General features: G+C 35.0%; 1 protein-coding gene across 9 annotated transcripts in view; it reads left to right on the top strand.

The window, feature by feature from the left end:
- Window positions 1–5,096: 5,096 nt before the first annotated feature.
- The window catches only part of TCF4 (transcription factor 4), a 652,106-nt gene continuing 634,544 nt past the window's right edge, over window positions 5,097–22,658 (top strand). For 4 of the 9 annotated variants that reach the window (XM_053701132.1, XM_053701130.1, XM_053701131.1 and 1 more), the window contains exons 1-2: window positions 5,474–5,767; window positions 6,971–7,043. In XM_053701132.1, coding sequence (XP_053557107.1) covers window positions 5,696–5,767; window positions 6,971–7,043 — 145 coding nt within the window. In that variant the 5' untranslated portion in view covers window positions 5,474–5,695. Of the gene's footprint in view, window positions 5,407–5,473; window positions 5,768–6,167; window positions 6,209–6,970; window positions 7,044–22,658 lie in introns of those variants that run through there. The other 5 variants (XM_053701137.1, XM_053701134.1, XM_053701135.1 and 2 more) reach the window with 4 other exon arrangements.

The raw sequence follows: 22,658 nt of genomic DNA, 5'->3' as shown, positions 1-22,658 counted from the left end.
TGTAATAGAAAATTTTAATTTCTTTAATATAGCACCAAACTTTATGGGTGCGGCTAATAATCAGGAGCGGCGTATACTCGGAGCAATACTATATATATAAACAGCAAAAAGCTCTCTCTCTGGTCTTTTTTAAATCAAATGCGTATCTATTACAGTGTAACGTTTCGGGGGATACAGCTCCCCTTTCTCAGTGTATTTATAAGGTTACACTGTTATAAATACAAATGTGGTTAAAAAAAGACCAGAGAGTGCAAACGTTTTGCTGTTATGTTCATATGAGTTGCTGGCACACTGTCAGATTATATTTGTGAAGTGAGAGTGCGCTCCATTTGGATATTGTATAATTGTGTATATACTGTATATATATTTAATATAATTAAAGTGGCATAATTTATAATGCATACTAGGATGAATGCATTGTTACAAACAGCATCATTAAAAATCAGGTGCCATGGGGAGACTGAAAACACATGGCACCCATCTGGCTCCGAAAATAGCCGAACACTGCTGCCCGCAGCCATATTTGGCATTCATTATTAAAATATAGAAAAGAGCACATCTCGTAGGTAATGGGTTCCCTCTTTCTTCTATTTATCCCCTCAAGAAAACCTGTGGTGACCCAGTTTGCTAAAACCTCACCCATGTAGCTAAAACATGGCACCAGACTACTCTGGCTAAAGCCTGGGCTGCCCATTCAACGCATCGTAGTCTCTTTACACTCTGAACCCTCTAAACTTGCCCTGCCAGACCTCTGCACTCAGTTTTGGAAGATAAGACATTTTGAGAGTGTTTAAATAACTTTATTTCACTTGATCAAATTGTTCTCAGAATGATCCCTGCCGGTGCCAAAACACAGACCACAAAACAACCACATCTGGTTATACACTGCTTGTTTTATCAGCACAACATATTTTATTTTGTTTTTATTCTTCCCATGTATTACATCAAACCTATTTATACAATGAGCGCTGCTTTCATTTATATATTATTTATGTAAACGTTATAAACAATAAGCTTTTGCAAACTGTAAAAGAATTAAGCATGCTAAAAGATGTTTTTGTATATGGAAAAGTTACATTTAAAGGGACATATAAGCACAAAAAGAAAATGTTCTAAAGTGTTTTATAATTAAATTATTGCTTGCATATAAATACGTGTTTTACCCCTGCAAAGAGCTTACACATATAGTTAAAGGGACATGAAACCCACATTTTTTTATTTCATGATTTAGAAAATTGTCTATTTTGCTTCATTCTCTTGAAATCCTTTGCTGAAAGCATATCTAGATAGGCTTAGTAGCAGCTGATGGTGGTTGCACATAGATGCCTCATGTGATTGGCTCACACATGTGCATTGCTATTTCTTCAGCAAAGGATATCTAAAGAATGAAGCAAATTAGATAATAGAAGCACATTGGACTGTTGTTTAAAATTGTATTCGCTATCTGAATCCTGAATGAAAAATTTTGGGTTTAGTGTCCCTTTAAAGGGACACTGAACCCACATTTTTCTTTTGTGATTCAGATAGAGCATGCAATCTTAAGCAACTTTCTAATTTACTCCTATTGTCAATTTTTCTTCATTCTCTTGGTATCTTTATTTGAAATGCAAGAATGTAAGTTTAGATGCCGGCCCATTTTTGGTGAACAACCTGGGTTGTTCTTGCTGATTGGTGGAAAAAAGAATTTACCAATAAAAAAGTGCTGTGTAAAGGTCTGAACCAAAAAAAAAGCTTATATGACTTCTTTTTCAAATAAAGATAGCAAGAGAATGAAGAAACATTGATATTAGGAGTAAATTAGAAAGTTGCTTAAAATTGCATGCTCTATCTGAATCACAAAATAAAAATAGGGTTTCAGTGTCACTTTAAAAGGTTATTCATTAACTTGCATTTTACAAAAAAGCCTGGGTCATCCCATTATCAAAAATATTGAGCTGTAGGTTAAAACAAATGTTAAACACAATAAAGAGGGAAGTATCAATCTGCAGATTATAGTAGATTTGTTTCTTTAATAGAATTTTCTATGATTTCACCATATATGCAGATTAATACACACTGACATTTTTTTTCTCCAAAATGTATCAGGCCTGCTATCAGGGCCGTCTTTAATACTGACTGGACCCTGGGCAAAAATTTTCTTGCCCCCCCCCATGCAATTTCGCTCTCCACCCCAATATCCCAAAAAAACAACTAAATCACTGCTGGGCTAATCATTAAAAAAAAATTGCAATATGTGAAACTGGACCTAAGCAGTACTAATAAGTAAATAAATATATAAATTCCTCCACTCTGGATTAATTTAATATGCTTTTGAATGTGATTCTGGTGTGAGGTTAGCTGGTTAAAGAGATTTAGGGCAGCCAACAGGAGCAAAGCAAGGTAAAGACTGAGACGGAAGCATAGAGGTGCAGACAGATATAAGTTTACTGACTGGAACAGTAGAACTACTATGGGAAGCTGTAAAATCTGAAACAGAGAGAAATAAAAACTATAAAAATAAACCTTACCTTAATGTGTGAAGTATCAGCATGACACTATCAGCCACAGCAGCACATGTCACTACTTTGCTAGGAACAAGTTCCCTCTCATCCTGCACTAGACAATGCTGCATGGGGGAGGGGCATGTCTACACTCACTTATTCTTTTCACTGACACCTTTATGGCCTCTATATGGCCTACATGAGCTTGCTCTCCCCTGCTGTGAAAAGTAAATAAAATAGAGGCGGCCTTCAAGGGCTTAGAAATTATCATGTGTGCTTTCCTAGGTTTGCTTTCAACTAGAATACCAAGAGAACAAAGCAAAATTGTTTATAAAAGTAAATTGGAAAGTTGTTTAAAATTACATGCCCTGTTTGAAAAATGAAAGTTTTTTTTGGACTTGACTGTCCCTTTAAAGACGGTCCTGCCTGCTATTTAGGAAAGCAGTTCTAGCCTGTTGCCTACATTAAAAACGTAATGCCCTATATATAAAATGAGTAATTTTATGAGGCAATACAATTTTTTTTTTATGTAGATAACTCCTCAATATCAAAGAAAATTGCAGTCAACTTTGGTGACACAACATAATTATAATCCAGTTATATGTACTGCAAAGTTTTATAATTGCACTAGCCATGAAGGCACCCTTAGGCAGCTGCCTACATCAGACCCTGTTTATCATTTATTATACTGCACACTCCTATATTTCATGTTTTCATTATTTATATGCTAACTTGTTGGTTATCAGATTGAGTTAATCAATTTTGTCTACGCAACATCCAATGAAATACAATTACCGGTATATTATTTTAGTTTTAAAACTGATAGGAAAGGACTACTAAACAGTTGTGTAAAGTGAGAAATCAGGCCCTTAATAAATCACTTATTTTTACAAGCCCTATCGTTTTTTCAAAACCTGTCAGGCCTGTTAGCTAGGAAAGCACTTCTAGACAGCTGCCTACACTGAGAAATCAGGTCTTGTATATAACATGCATAACTTAATAATCCCCTACAATTATTTTTTTTCTTTATGTAGATTAACTCCTCATTATAAGAGTTGCTTTCAACTTTGGTAAAGTAACATTTATCCAATCATTTGTATTGCAATGTTTTATCAGTGCACTAACCATGAGGGAACCCCTAGGCAGCTGCCTACATCAGACTGTATATTATTTATCTTACACGGTCCAAATTTTTTTGTCTTTATACAGTGAACTCCATGATTATCAGTCAACTTTAAAGGGATACAAAGTCCAAATTTTTTTATTCATTATTCAGATAAAGCATGTAATTGTATTCATATTATCTATTTTTCTTCGTTCTCTTGCTATCTTTATTTGAAAAAGCAGGAATGGAAGGTTAAGAGCCAGCCCATTTTTGGTTCAGTACCTTGGTAGAGCTTGCTGATTGGTTTGCTACATTTAGTAACCAGGGTCGGACTGGGAATAAAAAGCAGCCCTGGAAAAATATGAAGACCAGCCCTATTTTCCGAGTCGGTAGAATTCACAGGCCCCATTTTTCTTAAAGAGGATTACTGGGATACTCCTTTACCCAATATTTTTGTAAGAATTAAATTGTATTACTTTGCATTAAATAAAAATGTCAAATTGTTGTTATATAAGCACCCTACAACCCAATTGCAGCCATTAATCTCCCCTTTAAATTGTAGCTTTCCAGCCCCAGCTGCTGCAGCCCACCGGGAAATCTCCTGGTATCCTGGTAGGCCAATCCGGCCCTGTTAGTAACCAATCAGCAAGCGCTGCCCAAGTGCTGAAATAAAAATGGGCCGGCTCTTAAGCTTACATTCCTGATTCTTCAAATAAAGATAGCATGAAAATGAAGAAAAATTAAGAATAGGATTAAATTAGAAAGTTGCTTAAAATTGCCTGCTCTATCTGAATCATGAAAGAAGAAAATTGGTTTAGTATCCCTTTAACCCCTTGAGTGCTAATGACGGCTCAGAGCCGTCATTACCACTCAACAACTTTTTTCCAATATGGAAGCCCCCACCAGCTCCTACCCCGGCGATCGGGCCTGCATAGTGACAGGCATCGCCGGGGCTTCCCGTTATGAGCGGTGACGTCATGCGCAATGGTGTGATGACATCACTGCGCAACTTTATTTAAAATTGGCCATACAAAGTATAGGGAAAGGGGGCATGCTGCTTAGAAACCTGTATCTAAGGAATCTAAGAAGCTACAGACCCCCCAGACCTACCATTGGAAAGGTAATCGCCTAACCTTTCCAATGGTATGAGTCTTGGGGATCTGGGGGGGGGGGGAATAAAAAAAGTTTGAAAAAAAGTTTTTTTTAAAATAGGAAAAAACAGAAAAATATAGAATTCAGCTTAGCACTCAAAGGGTTAATAAGTAAAATTCTATGTATTTCAAGTATATGTGTTACGTTACTGTAATGAACTGGTTTAGTATTATTATTATTTAATTATTACTGTAATGTTGACTACTTTCCATAACGGAATGTGTGCAAACACGGTGAAGAATGAGTAGCAATCCACCTTAAGCGCACAAAGAGGGACAGAGCCCATGAGAGAGCCAGGGGAGTGGTCTGAAGCTGAATGTTGCTTGATGAGAAAAAGCAAAACACAGCAGAGTGTGAAGCCTCAGCCTGCACTTGCTGTGTGATAGCTCTCTTCTTCTCACCACTCCCACCTCAGCACTGAGAGCAGCGCACTAGCCAGGCTCAGGAGCAGAGCAAGCACTCAGCTGGCCGGGGATCACTTCTAGCTTCACCTGGTGCCGTCTGGGGTCACTTCCAGCTGCAATCCTAAACTTGGGTGGACATCACAAGTTTGGGGGGGAGGCTTGTCCCCTTTGCTCCCCCCCTATTGTTTGTGCCTCTGCCTGGCACCAATCACATCGGCAGGAGGGACCTAGAGAGGAGGAGCCGGTAGACCTTGCCTTGCGAACCGTAAGTAGCCATGCCCACCCTAGCTATGCTCAAGTGACTTGACGGGAGGGAGAGGGGAGGGGACTGAGTGCAGTCATTGCCGAGCCGAAATCAGCCGAAAACAGCGCTATTCGGGTTTCGGATTGGGTACCCCAAATAGTGCTATTTTTGCCTAGATTCGGCTTCGGGCTCTTTTTGCTTTTTTTTTATTTTTTTGTTTTTTTTAACTCTTTCCAAACAAACTCTCTAATGCAGAGGCCTAGAGATTTTTTCCTCATGTGTCTAGGTTTTTGTGTGTTTTGCTAAAAAAATGAATCACCAACAGCGAATGGCTGCTTTAGGGACGGACAAAGAGCTGAGTGATTTACTGGATTTCAGTGCGGTAAGAACCCACGGTGGAAATTAAACAAGAAAATAAAAAAAAACATAAAATAATAAACCTAGGTGATCTTAAAGAATAATAAAAAAGATACAAACTGATCTAAGTACATGAGTAGTTGCAGTTGGAAGTCCATGGTAAATATGCACGTTCTTCTATCTCTTTCTACAAGTGCTTTTTATAATTAGATGTTTTCTTGCTGTTTATTATATGTTATGTTGTTACTTATTGTGCTTCCAGCAGCAACAGCAGTGCTGCACTTTTTTTTCCCACTTTTTATTCCTGGATCTCCAAAAAAAAAAAAAAAAAGAGTCTTGGAATATTTCCCATCCCTCGCAGCTCCCATGCCTTGGCACACACATAGAAGAAACTCGCTTGTCTTTCTGTGTAGGGGACCAGAGCTGATGATCTCTTGTAATTACCAAGTAAAATGATTTTCCCCAGGTGATCCCATTGCTATGTTTCATGTACTTTTTTTGTTGTTGTCTCTTTGTTTACTTGAAAATGCCTGTGGATTCCAGCAGTCCCAGTTTTTGTGCACTTGTCATAGATGGGTGAATGACATATATATATATATATATATATATATATATATATATATATATATATATATATTATAGCACAAAAGTATTGTGGATTGGCAATGAATGAAGTCTAGGCTAAAAGAATTTCCTTTCTGAGAAATGGCTTTCGGAAGTTTTGGACAGGAAATGTAGCCCCAGGCAAATTACAGTCCACTCTGCTTGTTACACTTTTTTCATTTGTTAGGGATTTTTTGCAGCACTGACTCAGGGAAGGTGCGTATCCACAAGACACATCGAATAAGAGAAACCAATTAGAATCTAAATTAATAAAAAAAAAAATCAGATTTGCAGAGGACTAATATAGTACTGTTGTTTAATGCAGGTGGCAGTTTTGGGCTACAGTCATTAATGAGATGGATATTTCTGCAGCCTTAATAGAAAAGGTTTGATATGAATTTATCTGTGAATGTATGGGATTTTAAATTCCAAGATAAAAAATACTGAGGGGATTATTTTATGGTGGTCAGTTGTTATTTTTAAATGTTTACTCCACCTATAGTACACATGAAACAAATATATATATATTCTCAAATGCTGCAGGGTGTACACTTTACAGAAGCTAATGCATTGACTGGAGGAATTACAAACATTTCCAAAACTTATCACGTTTTGTTTATTTTAGATGTTTTCCCCTCCTGTCAGCAGTGGGAAAAATGGACCAACTTCGCTGGCAAGTGGACATTTTACTGGCTCAAGTATGTACAATGCATAAATATATCCTTATTTTTCTTTATTGTATGAAGTGCAGGAAATGTATTGCCCAAACTGTTTATTAATTGATTGATCGCAAATCTAAAAATATTATTATTGATTTTTATTTCTACATTTTGTAATTTCATAATTTAAAAATACTTTTTTTTATTAATAGTAAAGTTTTTCTTTTTTTTCTAAAAAAATTTAAATTGTGAATTTTAAAATATAGCTTGTATTGTCAGTAAACAGGTAAACAGCACAAAAATATTTTTTATAAATTAACATTTTATTTGTATGTTTTCTTAAACTAATTAATTTTATTTAAATATTTTTCAAGAGAACAACATATTAATCCTGATATCTACTCGTGCATTTTGGCACAGAGTTATGGCATTCCATTGCCAAGAACACCTAAAAGGCTGATTCTGCTTCGTATTGCGTGCACTGTGGGTAGAATTGCGTATAATAAAATATAGTTGTTCTATTTTCTTCATTTTTAAAACCCCTTTGTTTTTTGACAATTTGGGAAATAACAGACTATATCACTAAATTTCCAGTTTAACAGCTGCAATCTTTTGAATGATTGGCAGTTGTATATGCCCTGTAGATAGTCGTATATACTGCACACTGAATTGAATGTCGTCAACTCTTTATTGCTAATGAACAGAGGAACTATTGCTCGGTACATGAACTTTCATGTCCATTAAACTTTGAAACTTCATAGCAAAAAAGCTTTCCAGCACATTACTTGCTGGTTAGCTATGATCATCAATTGTTTTAATAAAAATATGCTTACTACTATTACATTAATTACACGTTGCTTGTTAACTACATTTTAAAATTCTTATCTTGTGATTTTTTTTTTTTTTTTTAATTTCAGCATTTTTGTTCTAGCTGGGAATCTCCCTCTGGGAATAATGTGCACCGAATTCAGAGAAACATATAGTGATTAATATTTTTGAACAATGCTGTTAAACATATACTTCCTGTTTCATCTATAATACTCAAGTGAAACTGCAATTTAAATTGCATTGGTAACCTTTTGATAGAGGGATGTATAAATTTGTGAATTACGTTATATACTGTTATCCATAGATTTGTTCCACTACATATATTTTCTAGTTTAGACTATAATCACTTGTATATCAATGTATCTAATAAGGGTATATTTTATGAAAATCAAAACAGAATTTAAAGTTTATAAACATTGGTCACGTTTTCCCATTGTCTGCTTTTGATTGTCTGTTCAAACACATGTTATGCGTTTTGGGTGCAAATTTTACTTTTTTTCTTCTTCCTTAGCTTTTTCAGTATGTTTTGACTTTTTATAGAAAGTTTAGTATAACACATAACCTGTGTTTTTTTTTTTTTAAAGAAATACAAGTGCAGAGAAAGGGTTAACTGCTGCTGGATGTATTTTATTTAATTTAGAGAATATCATTCAGATGTGTTAGAAACTAATGAATAATAGTTATGTGATTTTGTGTGGGAGAAAGATATGGGTCAAAATCATTGGCAATCAGTAATCTAGTAAACCAGTAGCAATATCAGGATACACTAAATGACCCATATATACATGTATATCATATTGATGGCATTTTGTTAGCTTTCCTATGGTAATGAACTTGACATGTTTTTAACTGTGAATATGGGTAACTTTATATAACTGAATATGTATGTATGTGAATAGTGTGTATGTGTTCATATATGAATATAAATTTGCTTTTTGTGTGTGTAATAAATAAATATAAATGTGTGTGTAATGTACACATATTTTAAAGTGTGAAAATGACTTACTATATAATCTATATAGATATAAATGAATATGTATGTAATGCGTATGTGTTTTTTTATATATATATATATATATATATACACACACACACAATACACTTTATATATATATATATACACTCACATGCCTATAATAAATACATAAAATAATGCATATAGTTAAAAATGTTCATGCATAACAAATTATAGGTGAGCAATTTTAAACTGACATCATATAGAATTTAGTTTACCATTTCACAGATGAAGCTACGCTTCCTATTGGGCAGGTGCAGCGTAAGAGTCAAAATCCTGGATTATATGACTTATTCATCTGTATGTGTGTGAAAATTGGAGAGGAGCAGATGTCAGCTTTATGTAGTGCCTTGAAGCTGCTACTCTTTGGGGTATTTTTTTTTTCTGCTCTAGGAATAATTTGCGTTTGAAACGCCTGGAAAATATTCCAACAAAGCGCTTCTAACTAGAATTCGCAGTGCGCAGTAATATTTCAAATTTACGCTCTCTGGTTAGTCTATTCTTCATTGCTCGCTGGCACCTCACAATTTGCAAAGACTGTCTAACACCATGTTAAGATTTGGGATTTGTTTTGTAGCTTTCCATCTCGTGCATGTTCATAGCCATATTTATACAGTGAGAAGTTGGAGTCTGGAATGTAACCTGAGCCTTGAAATTCCCATGCAGCATTTTTTACATGAAAGGCCTTCTTTTTTTTTTTTCAACCGGTGAAGAAACAGCAGTTTGTGTTTGATGTTTGCAGGTGTTCAACAAAGAGTACTAAAACAATCCATCCATGCTGAGGGAGATTGAGAAATGATTTCACCTAAACCCCTTCACCCCCTTGTATTTCAAAATACACATGTTGTTGATATAATCTACTAACCCTTTAACTGACAGAGAGAGAGAGGTCCTACTCTCTTTAGTAGACATCATTATTGTTTTTCCATACACCTGACCTAAACTGTATTTTTGTTTATCCTTAACATTTTAGGTTACTCTTTTTGGCATATTTTATGATTTATTTATTTTTTTAAAGAGAGATACAAATATTTTTTTGTAACTGAACTTCGGTAAATAATAAAACAAAATATTAACAAATATTCTAAAGAGTAAATCTGCACACAATTATGCATTTGGTCAGCTTGTGTTTCAATGAGATCATGTGCTTTGCAATAAGATATGAAAAAAAAGAGCGAGGGGTTTGTTTTGGTCGTAAAGAGTTCATTTCTTGACTTTTGATGCACATGCGCTGGACACATCTGTTTCAGATTAGTCTCCTCCATTTTAATATTTTTTTTTATTATTATTTCAGTTGTAACCCTTAACCATTGCTAATAAATATACCTGGTGGATTTTGAAAACAATTTAATTATGTGGGGAAATATCATAGCACAATATAGTATACTTGGTTACCTGCATTTGCTATCAAATAGTTTTTAGTAGGGCTGTGATAACGTATTTGGCCATATCATATGCTGAGTTTGTGTTTGCGTGGTACTGTAGTTACAGATGTATTTATTTTTTGCTCCAAAATTCAATTAACTTGCTTTACTTTAAGTTCATTTTAGTGATCTGAAAACACATTATTAATATAATTCAAATACATAAAGAATGCATTAAAATACATTTAATAGAACATTTAAGGTTTTAAGAATTCGCTAATTTGCCATATTTGTCTGGCACAAATATGCTGTTAAAGTAAAACATAAGTTAGTGTGTATAGTAAGGAAAAGAGAATATAATGGCAAAATATGGTCTTTGAGTTTTTTTTAAGATTTTTTTAGTAAATATTTTTATTTAAATGAACAAGATAATCATTGTATTTAAAGTTTATGTAACAAAAATACTATTCTAAGAAACACATGTACTGTGAGCACAGCTGGAATTAAAGAGTTAACTTTTTCTTTAGTTTATTGTGATAAAGTGTATATAAAAACAGGTCAAGTTGTTTTTAATTTTCTTTTGATTTTTTTTTCTTGTCATCGTGTTTAACAAGTTAATTCCTTTTTATATAGGTTTTGAATACAGATTCCCTTAAGATAAAATTTTAAGTATTCAGTAATACATTTTTTTTAGTATATATTTATTAGTACTGAAAAATAAAATGTTATTACCCCCCTACTGCAATATTGTAGATCAGCATTCTTTAATTGTTTGCTTTGTGTTATGTTTATTATACAGTAATGCAATACGAAAAGGCAATTTTATTTAATTTCCCATAAATGTGGCTGAATATAGGCTTGGATAAACCATAGTAGTAGGACGTATGTTGTGTAGAGTTGCTTGTTTTAATACCGCCCATATAAAATGACAAATGGCATCTTCAAATTTTCACAAAGAAATGAAAATAAATTATTGAACAATCCCTCCGTCTGTGTTTCTCCTGAATTAGTCATATTCTTATGTCCAAAAATGTGTCATTAACGCGTCCTCTATCAGATGGTCCTGTGATACTTTGGGAAAGCAATCTGTTGAAGGCCTTTGTGTCACTGTAGGGGTTAATTAGGTATATTTGAATATTTAGTGGTTGTTCCTTATTGTTCCATTATTGACACTTGTGATACCCCTAGTCTTACAGTGATATAAAACTGATCACTTTGCATAACTACCCACCCAATTCTTGGCTGTAAGATGTTTAGATAGCCCTCAACAAGCAGATGTCACAAAAGCACAATGGGGAAGACGTGAATCATTGCCATAGATATCTTCTTTTCATCTTTTTTTTTTTTGATGAAAGCAGAGATATACACACAAGAAAACAAGTACAGCTGTAAAAACTGAGATGTATTAAGAAACAAATGTCCACATCGTGTGTCTTAGATTTGGTTGAAAATTCCAATTTTATAAATTACATTTTTTTTTCTGGTGTAGAACTGATCTTTTTATTTTTTAATAATTGTTTGTTTTTTATATATAAAAAAAAGATTATTATGACTTTATAGATAGATAGATAGATTGATTAATGGAAAATGGTAATAGAACTAAAGTGAATCCTTTATCTTCAAATAATGGAATTTCATGGATTCACTTTGAATAAAATTAGAAAATGGAAGTGAGTTTTAAATAAAAAATTACAGAATTTAAAATCGTATTTTTTATTTAAAATGTGCATTTTATTTAATTAACTCTTAAAGTCTATTAACAAAAAATATAACTAAATAGTTTTAAAGAAAATTACTTAAACAGATGTGATATATTAAAAAAAACAATAATATATATATATATATATATATATATATATATTACACACACACACTTACATATGCTTAAAATATTATATATATATATATATATATATATATATATATATATATATATATATATATATATATATATAATATTTTAAGCATATGTAAGTGTGTGTGTGTAATATATATATATATATATATATATATATATATATATATATATATATATTTTTTTTTTTTTAATAGTGCTAGAACTTTTAGGCCCAAAATTAAAAATTTTTTTTGTTCAGGACCGCATTAAACAAGAGGAAATATCTGAATTAATAATAGCCAGTATCCTGTTTTAATTGTTCTTGTTGATATATTTCATGTAAAGCTGTCCTGCTTATTGCAGAAAAATAATTTTAATTTCATTAGCTGGTAGGCACAATGCCATCATTATCGTGTGGTTAGCAGTTGTTGGATCTAAGTTCAGCATGCACTAAGCAGAAATTCTTCTCACTTAATCATTTTATTTGTGGACTAAGTGCAAGAGAAGCGTTTGAGTTAATTCAGAGGCGTTACATGTGCAGTTAGTTGGCACACTGAAGGTGCAAGGATTATTTATGTTTAGCAAGTCAGGTATTATTTATGTTAGCAGTGATACTAGCCATGCGGCTTCATGCCACACATCTGAATAGGGGTTGTAGAAATAACTTTCATGCAGTTTGTTACACTCCATTCTGACTTACAAGGAGATTAAGCTAAATATATTAAATGTTTATAAAATGTTTAAATATTCATAGGTAAAATATTTACTTTGTAATGCACTATCATCATTTTTAGACCTGTTTTTCTTTTAAAGGGACAGTATATACCACTTTTCATATAACTGCATGTAAAAGACACTACTATAAAGAAGAATATGCACAGATACTGATATAAACATCCAGTAAAACCTTTTAAAAACAAACTTAGAAGCTCCCAGTTTAGCATTGTTGATGAGGTAATCTGGGACACCCACTGAAAGGAGCTGGGTAAACAAAAAGAGCAGACACCCCCCCTTCCCTGTATATGAAATAAAAACAGCTAACATAAACAGGAGATTGGCAGGAGTCTGTAAACGGATGTATACATCTGGCACTGTGGGGCTTGGTTAGGAGTCTGAAATCAGCATAATGTTCTTAAAAAAGTAAGCAAAAATATACATTGTTACAAAAACACTCCCTTATGTTCTATATGAATGGTTTATCTACAAAACATTTATGCAAAGAAAAATCTAGTGTACGTTACTTTAATCTAACTCTGAAAATTGTGGTTTTTCTACTGCTCCACAGATGCTGGATTGGATATTCAAAAACACAAGGAGTATCGGTGTCTACAGAGAGGCACTTAACTCCTATAGGAGGCGCTATAACCTAAAAAACATACAGTAATAATAAAAGTATATTAATATAAAAAGCAAATGTGTAAAAAACAATTATGTAATAATAACCAATCTTTCGATGTGGAAGTCCAACAGAATCTTCAAATGTCGGTAAACTTGATAGGCAGCTCTCTGACTTCACCCAAAAGGATGATAAACTTCTGTGATATAAAAACAAAGACAAAAACAAAGGCGCCACATGTGTAGATCAATAAGTACCCAAATAATCCGAATATGGACAAACACAGGGTACTCACAAAAGAGATGGCACTCTGTTGTGCCAGTAGACACAGGCTGGTATTCTGCAGCAAACCAGCTGGCTGGTACAGTGGAGTCCTCACCAAATCCCAATAGCACTGGATCACTGGAACATCAATCCCAATGGCACTGGTTCGCTATGGCTTAGACAAGGAGATAAATATGCAAAGGAAGGCTGTTGTTCCCTTGGGTTACTGATATGGAGTCTTTAATACCAACCACCAGACTTATATAAAAGTTAAAATCAGTTTTTTATTACCAGGAATAAAAATACCAAAAAGATAACAAAATTTATAGCTGAGTGTGTAAAAAAGTCTCCTCATAAGATACAGAGTATAGCAGCGTCGTGTTTCTCGGGGGACTCCCCGTTTCCTCAGGCTTGCATAATCTGTGTGCACATAAATGCCTTTTAAATAGGGCTCAGTAACCACATGTTCAGGTGAACCCTCCCCTTCCTTTACATGAATAAACCAATGAAATCCTTCCTCTCCAGATAAACCCAATTGTTGCAAAATTTATGATATAGATACTACCTTAAAAACACTATGATACTGTGAATGTGTGATAATGTAATTACAAGAACCCAATGTAATGAAATATTCTTCTATGGTGATTGATCGAAAAATAAGAATTAAGTGTCAATCGTATCATGTGCAGTTTACATATGACGGATGTAAACATTGAGAGCATGTGTCTCCTAAGCAACCAATAATGTGTTGCCATTGAAGGGCCTGACCCTAAATCCTAATGCGATACGCTAACCCAAGTCATGTGACTCAGGACCTAAAATCAAATGAGGTGGCGTATAGTGACAAAACCGGAACTACGGTCAGCACTGAATGTTGATATTAGAAACCAATTAGATGATTGGAAATAAAGGATGGGCAGATAATAGATATATGATTAGACGACCCTATGTTTACTAATAAAGACAGCGATATGAACGCTGTAATCAATATAAGTGTGTGCAGTATTAAAAACAAATAAGTGAGAGTGATATGTACAGAACCACCATGGTAGTGTGTGTTTAATGAAATGCATAATAAATAGATTGTGGATCATACATAAGCTACGGCCAACTCTACGAGTAAATGATGATAACCAATCCAAAGTGAAAGATAAACAAGAATAACTATTTATTTGATTGGTCTATAATATATATACAGTGATACAAACAGCTATATATATGCTGTAATAAATGTATACTGATGTGTGGTGTTCTGAACAAGTTAGTGAAAATAGTGTCAATATAACTAACGAGAAGATGTATATTAAGAGAAGATATTAATGAACCGTGATGAATGGATCGTGAGTTATATATCTAATCGTGGGGGATAAATAATGATTCAATATAATACATTAATAGATGGACCTAAGTTATTGAACTGTGGCATATAAGATAATGTAATAATAATTACTGCCACAATAATATCCAATACTCATATATAACTAAATCAATTTTATAATGATGTGTGCGTGTAATTCATATTTATAAAGTGATCATAATCTATAACTAGATAAAGGTATATATACAATATGTTGTGAAAATTGATATAAAATTGAGAATATATACTAATGTAAATTATTATCATAGAGTGAATATCGTAATTAATCTATATACTAGAATGGTGTTTGGAGTGATAAATTATATTTATACATAATAAATGTGTGTGTATAAGTAATTTTTAAAGAAGAACAACAAGATTATCTAGCAACAGTTGGGTTCTTGTAATTACATTATCGCACATTCACATTATCATAGTGTTTTTATGGTAGTATCTATATCATATTTTTTGCAACAATTGGGTTTATCGGGAGAGGAAGGATTTCATTGGTTTATTCATGTAAAGGAAGGGGAGGGTTCACCTGAACATGTGGTTACTGAGCCCTATTTAAAGGGCATTTATGTGCACACAGATTATACAAGCCTGAGGAAACGGGGAGTCCCCCGAGAAACGCGTCGCTGCTATACTCTGTATCTTATGAGGAGACTTTTTTACACACCCAGCTATATATTTTGGTATTTTTATTCCTGGTAATAAAAAACTGATTTTAACTTTTATATAAGTCTGGTGGTTGGTATTAAAGACTCCATATCAGTAACCCAAGGGCACAACAGCCTTCCTTCGCATATTTATCTCCTTGTCTAAGCCATAGCGAACCAGTGCCATTGGGATTGGTGTTCCAGTGCTATTGGAATCCAGTTCTATTGGGATTTGGTGAGGACTCCACTGTACCAGCCATCTGGTTTGCTGCAGAATACCAGCCTGCGTCTACTGGCACAACAGAGTGCCATCTCTTTTGTGAGTACCCTGTGTTTGTCCATATTCGGATTATTTGGATTGGATATTGCGGGATATTAAACTTTGACCTGTAACTTTCTACAAATGTATCATTTGACCTGTGTAACGTCTCATTTATTTATTTGTTTCTAATTGGCCACAGCTAAGTATATGAAAGAAACCGTATTTCCTTGCTGATGCTTTTAAAACATTATTTTGTATGCAGTGTTATGCTTACTTACTAATATACTATTCACATATAAAAGAAGTGACTTCAAAGCCTGCATCAACACTTTAATCGTTCTGGTGTTAAAAGTGTTTAGAAGCGACTTTAGAGGACAGCATAGGCTGAAAAATGGTACCTACTGTAAATTGTGAGCTAAACCATGTGTTATATTTTCTCCCCCCCCCCCCCCAACAAAACTGAAATGATCTGTCTGCAGTGCTTCACACCTTGTCACTTTTTCTTTACATAAAGTCAGGGGTTGACAAACTTATATGAAAGATAGGAACTAGTGAGAAAATTGTTGTAACTGCAGCAAGGAAGGTGTTTGTGTATGTATGTATGTATGTATGTATATATATGTGTGTGTGTGTATGTGTGTATATGTATATATATATATATATATATATATATATATATATATATATATATACACACACAGTGTACTGTGCAAAAGTCTTAGGCCACCATTAGATTTATTGTTTTAGCAATGGTATAATGAGCATATATAATTATTTCTCAGTCTCTTTTTATTAGTATACAACCAGAAAATACATTATATTTGTATGCAGCATTAAAAAACAGAAAAAAAAAATCATAAAAAACAGCTTCTATTGGCTAAAGTGGCGAGTAATTAGTGTGACCTCCACTTACATATGAACAATAGCCAGAACCTGGATCTCGTAAACATAAATGGAATGGAACCCTAATTAATGTCATTGCTAACACCTGTATTTGTTCTACTATTTCATGTCAAAATGACTGCTGTGAAAAAGGTCTATTACACCAGGTTTGTGCAAGACATGCTTGAGCATTACATACACATGTGGTATGAGTTTTTAATTCATAGGAATCTTGCTAATAAAACCAACTTTTAATCACATCATTCCATTCAAAATGCCAACAGACATAAAATCATACTTTTGCATCAGCAAGGCCACTCTCAAAGGCAAATCAGCAAACAAACTGTATACTCAAGCTGTGATATTTCAAAGTGTTATAAAGAAATTTGAAGAATTAAGAGAGGTCAAGGACAAAAAAGGACTGGAAGGCCAAGAAAACTTTCAAAATCTGATGAGAAGTTTCTTTGAGAGACCTGAATAATTCCAGCAAGGACCTGGCTCAGCATCTGGCAGCTTCATCGGGATGCCAAGTTGACGCTTCTACACTCCGAAGAAGCTTGATTAGGAGTGGTCTTTTTGGCAGGGTAGCAGCCAATAAACCTCTTTTTCGGAAGGGGAACAGGGTGAAAAGGCTAAGGTATGCTAAAGCTCAGAAAGACTGTGGGATGAAGATCAGTGGAAAAGAGTATTATGGAGTGACAAATCTAAGTTTGAAAATGTTGGGTCCAATCGTCGACAATATGTAAGAAGAAGAGTTTAAGAGAGATAGAAGAATGAATGCTTGTGGGCTTAAGTGAAATATGGTGGAGGGTCTGTCCTGGTTTGGGGCTGCATTTCTGCCAGTGGTGTTGGCGATATTGTTCGAATTGATGGGATCATGAATTCTGAAAAGTAGAGACGGGTTTTAATTCATCATGCCATTCCTTCTGGAAAGCGTCTAATTGAGAATAGTTTTATTTTTTAGCATAACAATCCCAAGCACATTGTTAATGCAGGGAAATCATATTTGGAGATAAAACACTGACATAGAGGCAGTATGGGATCACCTGGACAGAGAAATACAAAAAAAAAGACAACCTAAATCTAAAGAGGAATTTTGGGAAGTGCTGATGGAAGCCTGGTATAATATACCAGAAGATTACTGTAGAAAACTAAATCTAATGGTGGCCTAAGACTTTTGCACAGTACTGCTTGTGTGTGTGTGTGTGTGTGTGTGTATATGTATGTATGTATGTATGTGTGTGTGTATGTACAGTCCATTAACTTAATCTAGACTAGTCAGAAGGCTTGCTTTTCACACAGAATACCACTGAATACGTTGTTTCCAATGCAGAAAAGGATTCTGAGTAAGACTTGCAAATGAGGTTCACAATGACTCATTTTTAATTCAGTCTGCTTTTTAGGCAGATTCTCTTCTTACCCAGAATCCTTTGCTGCATTGGAAACAATGTATCCAGAGGTCTTCTGTGGGAAAAGCAAGCCTTCTGAATTGTTTGGACTTGTTAATGGTCTACACAATGACTTATTCTCTCTACATATGTGTGTGTGTGTGTATATATGTGTGTATGTGTATATATATATATATATATATATATATATATATGTATATATTTACAGAAAATGACAACTGGTCAAAATAACAAAAAAGATGCAGTCTAACAAGTTCATATTAATTTTTAAACAACACAATATTAATGTTTTAACTTAGGAGTTCAGAAATCAATATTTGGTGAAATAACCCTTATTTTCATTCACAGAATCACAGCTTTCATGCTCTCCACCAGTCTTTCACATTGCTGTTGGGTGATTTTATGCTACTCCTTGCGCAAAAATTTCATCTTGCTCTTGATCATATTTCAGAGGTTTTCAGTGGGGTTCAGGCCCGGAGATTGGGCTGGCCATGACAGGGTCTTAATCTGGTGATCCTCCATCCACTCCTTGATTGACCTGGCTGTGGGGCATGGAGCGTTGTCCTGCAGGAAAAAACATTGTCGGAGCATAAGGAAGCAAGTTTTCTTCCAGGATAACCTTGTACGTGGCATGATTCATGCGTTCGTCACAAAGATGAATCTGCCTGATTCCAGCCTTGCTGAAGCACCCTCAGATCCTCCGCCAAATGTCATGGTGGGTGAGAGGCCTACAAGCTACAGTTGTGTTTTGCACCCTCTGTGAAATTTGGTGATGGATCGTTGATGATCTGGGGGTGCTTCAGCAAAGCTGAAATTGGATAGATTAATCTTTATGAAGGACGCATGTATCAAGCCATGTACAAGGTTATCCTGGAAGAAAACCTACTTTCTTCTGCTCTGACAATGTTACTCAACTCTGAATCAAGGTGTGGATGCAGGACCATCAGACCAAGACCCTGTCATGGCCAGCCCAATCTCCAGACTTGAACACCTCTTGAGCTGTGATTCTCTGGCTCCCAGTGTTTTCAAGCTCTAATGCAAGTCATGAATTTACATTTACTCTTAACATAGGGCTTAATAAAAGAGCTAGGAAGCTAGGCTGCTATTTACCTCACGTAGGCTGCTACTTACCTCACCTAGGCATGTTCATCAAGAAAGGATACCAAGAGTACAAAGTGCTGTGAAACTTTTTTTTCTTTTTTACTTTTATGTCCCTTTTCAATTACTCCTAAAATATGTAGTTGGCTTCTAAATTTGATATCAGTATCTGATGCTTTGAGCACTTAACGTACCTAAGTATTGCATGTCTGGAGGGTAAGCCCTTTTGATAGGCAGCATTCAAACATTTGTTTTGTTGCCTGAAAATATGTGAAAAAAAGCTGTTTAACTTTAAACTGAAACTAACAACAATATTAGTTGAGTACTTCCTGCTAATGCTCATCTGTATACCAAAGTACAAATGTGATGATTTAATGTCAATCATGCTGTACCGATCCTTTTATCTCAGCCCTATTTATGTAACAGCTTCAGCTTTGACCTCAACAGGCATGTCTGAGCACACAAGTGGAGCATACTTGATGCAGATTATATTAACTGTTATAAAATGCTTAACCTTTTGGTTTTATTGCCGTATGGCACTTTGGGACACTTGTGTAGATTTATTAAGGAGATATAAAACCCCGCAAAAATATTTTGTGGGTCAGACAGAGCAGATAACTTTTTAAAAAAAAGTTTCCAATTTACTTCTATTATCAAATTTGCTTAGTTCCCATGATATTCTCTGTTGAAGAGATACCTAGGTAGGCATCTAGAGCACTACTTGGCAGGAACTACTGCTGCCATCTAGTGCTCTTACAAATAGATACCATTCTTGCAAAACTGCTGCCATATAGTGTTGGAGAAATGCAGAATGAAGATTTGAAAGCTGTTTAAAATTGCATGCTCTATCTAAATCATGAAAGAAAATGTTTGGGTTTCATGTCCCTTTAAAAATCATTCATCTATTCTTTATTACTGGAAGATCCAACACATTTTTAGAGTTGTCCAACCTTAGACTCTTCTTTAAAAATGCAGATTATTTTCTGAACTACACTACTTCTCTTCCCCTACTTTTTCCTGATAACGGGTACATTCTTGTCCTCTTAAATGGGATCAAATGCATATGGTTCTGTAGTAGATGGCACATTGTTTTAAATTTAGGAACCAGACGTGTTAGGATCCATCACTCCCTGTGATTTTTTTTCTTCAATGCATTTCTAGGTCTGTGTATATGTACAGTTGTATGCAAAAGTTTAGGCACCCCTGCCAATTTCCATGATTTTCATTTATAAATAATTGGGTGTTTGGATCAGCAATTTCATTTTGATCTATCAAATAACTGAAGGACACAGCAATATATCAGTAGTGAAATTAGGTTTATTGGATTAACAGAAAATGTGCAATATGCATCAAAACGAAATTAGACAGGTGCATAAATTTGGGCACCCTTGTCATTTTGTTGATTTGAATACCTGTAACTACCTAGCACTGATTAATTGGAACACACAATTGGTTTGGTGAGCCCATTAAGTCTTGAACTTCATAGACAGGTGCATCCAATCATGAGAAAAGGTATTTAAGGTGGCCAAATGCAAGTTGTTGCTCTCTTTTACTCTCCTCTGAAGAGTGGCAACACGGGGGCCTCAAAACAACTCTCAAATGACCTGAAAACAAAGATTGTTCAACATTATGGTTTAGGGGAAGGCTACAAAAAGCTATTGCAGAGATTTAAGCTATCAGTGTCCACTGTGAGGAACATAGTGAGTAAATGGAAGACCACAGGCACAGTTCTTGTTAAGGCAAGAAGTGGCAGGCCAAGTAAAATATCAGAGGGGCAAAAAATGTCGAAAATGGTCAAAAACAGCCCACAGACCACCTCCAAAGACCTACAACATCTTGCTGCAGATGGTTTCACTGTGCATGGTTCAACAGTTCAGCGCACTTTGCACAAGGAGAAGCTGTATGGGAGAGTGATGCGGACAAAGCCTTTTCTGCACACACGCCACAAACAGAGTCACTTGAGGTATGCAAACGGACATTTGGACAAGCCAGCTTCATTTTGGAAGAAGGTGCTGTGGACTGATGAAACAAAGATTGAGTTATTTGATCATAACAAGGGGCGTTATGCATGGCGGCAAAAGAACATAGCGTTCCAGGACAAATACTTGCTACCCACAGTAAAATTTGGTGGATGTTCCATCATGCTGTGTGGCCAGTGCCGGTACTGGGAATCTTGTTAAAGTTGAGGGTTGCATGGATTCCACTCAATATCAGCAGATACTTGAGAATAATGTTGAGGAATCAGTCACAAAGTTGAATTTACGCCGGGGTTGGATATTTCAACAAGACAACGACCCAAAACACTGCTCAAAATCTACTATGGCATTTACGCAGAGGATCAAGTACAATGTTCTGGAATTGCCATCCCAGTCCCCAGACCTGAATATCATTGAAAATCTGTGGGGTGTCCATGCTCGGCAACAATCAAATGTAACTGAACTGGAGAGGTTTTGCAAGAAGAAATGGTCCAAAATACCTTCATCCAGAATCCAGACACTCATTACAGGCTATAGGAAGCGTCTAGAGGCTGCTATTTCTGCTAAAGGAGGCTCTACTAAATAATGATGCAATATTTCTGTTGGGGTGCCCAAATTTTTTTATGAACCTGTCTAATTTCGTTTTGATGCATATTGCACATTTTCTGTTAATCCAATAAACCTCATTTCACTACTGAAATATTACTGTGTCCTTCAGTTATTTGATAGATCAAAATGAAATAGCTGATCCAAACACCCAATTATTTATAAATGAAAATCATGGAAATTGTCAGGGGTGCCTAAACTTTTACATACAACTGTATGTGTGTATGTATGTGTATATATAATATGATTAGAAGAGGGGAAGGGCGCACAGAGAAGCCAGATCTGGGTGTAGTATGTTATGGTATCAAAGGAGTGACGTACATACATATGCAAAATACACTCACTTGGTATGACCTCAATCAGTATGAGGTAAGGTACTGGCGTGGAGGCTATATAAAACCTGATGTAACATCCAGCGTTGTGTTTCACTGCTTAGGATTGTTTCCAGTGTTAGGGTGTACTTCCTCCACGAAAGTCCTTTATCTGTTTAGCCTGTTTCCGTTTCCTATGTCCCCCTATATATACAGGGGGAAGGTGGATGGGGCTATATATATGACAGACTGGGTGTATTAAAAAGTAAGAGTTTATTAACAACACTCCACACTGTGTCAATCTATTCCACACTAGGGGGATACACTAGTTTAAAGCCACTCCAAGTCACACAAAAGTAAAATATCAGTAATATACTTTGTCTAAAAATCGCTTCTGAGAGCAAATGCACTAAACGTTTAGGTTGTTGACAGAAAACAAACCAAGAACAG

Source organism: Bombina bombina, chromosome 2, assembly GCF_027579735.1.
Source record: "Bombina bombina isolate aBomBom1 chromosome 2, aBomBom1.pri, whole genome shotgun sequence".
Lineage (NCBI taxonomy): Eukaryota > Metazoa > Chordata > Amphibia > Anura > Bombinatoridae > Bombina > Bombina bombina.
Note: the sequence above shows the minus strand (reverse complement) of the source record. Positions and strands in the feature narration are given on the sequence as shown.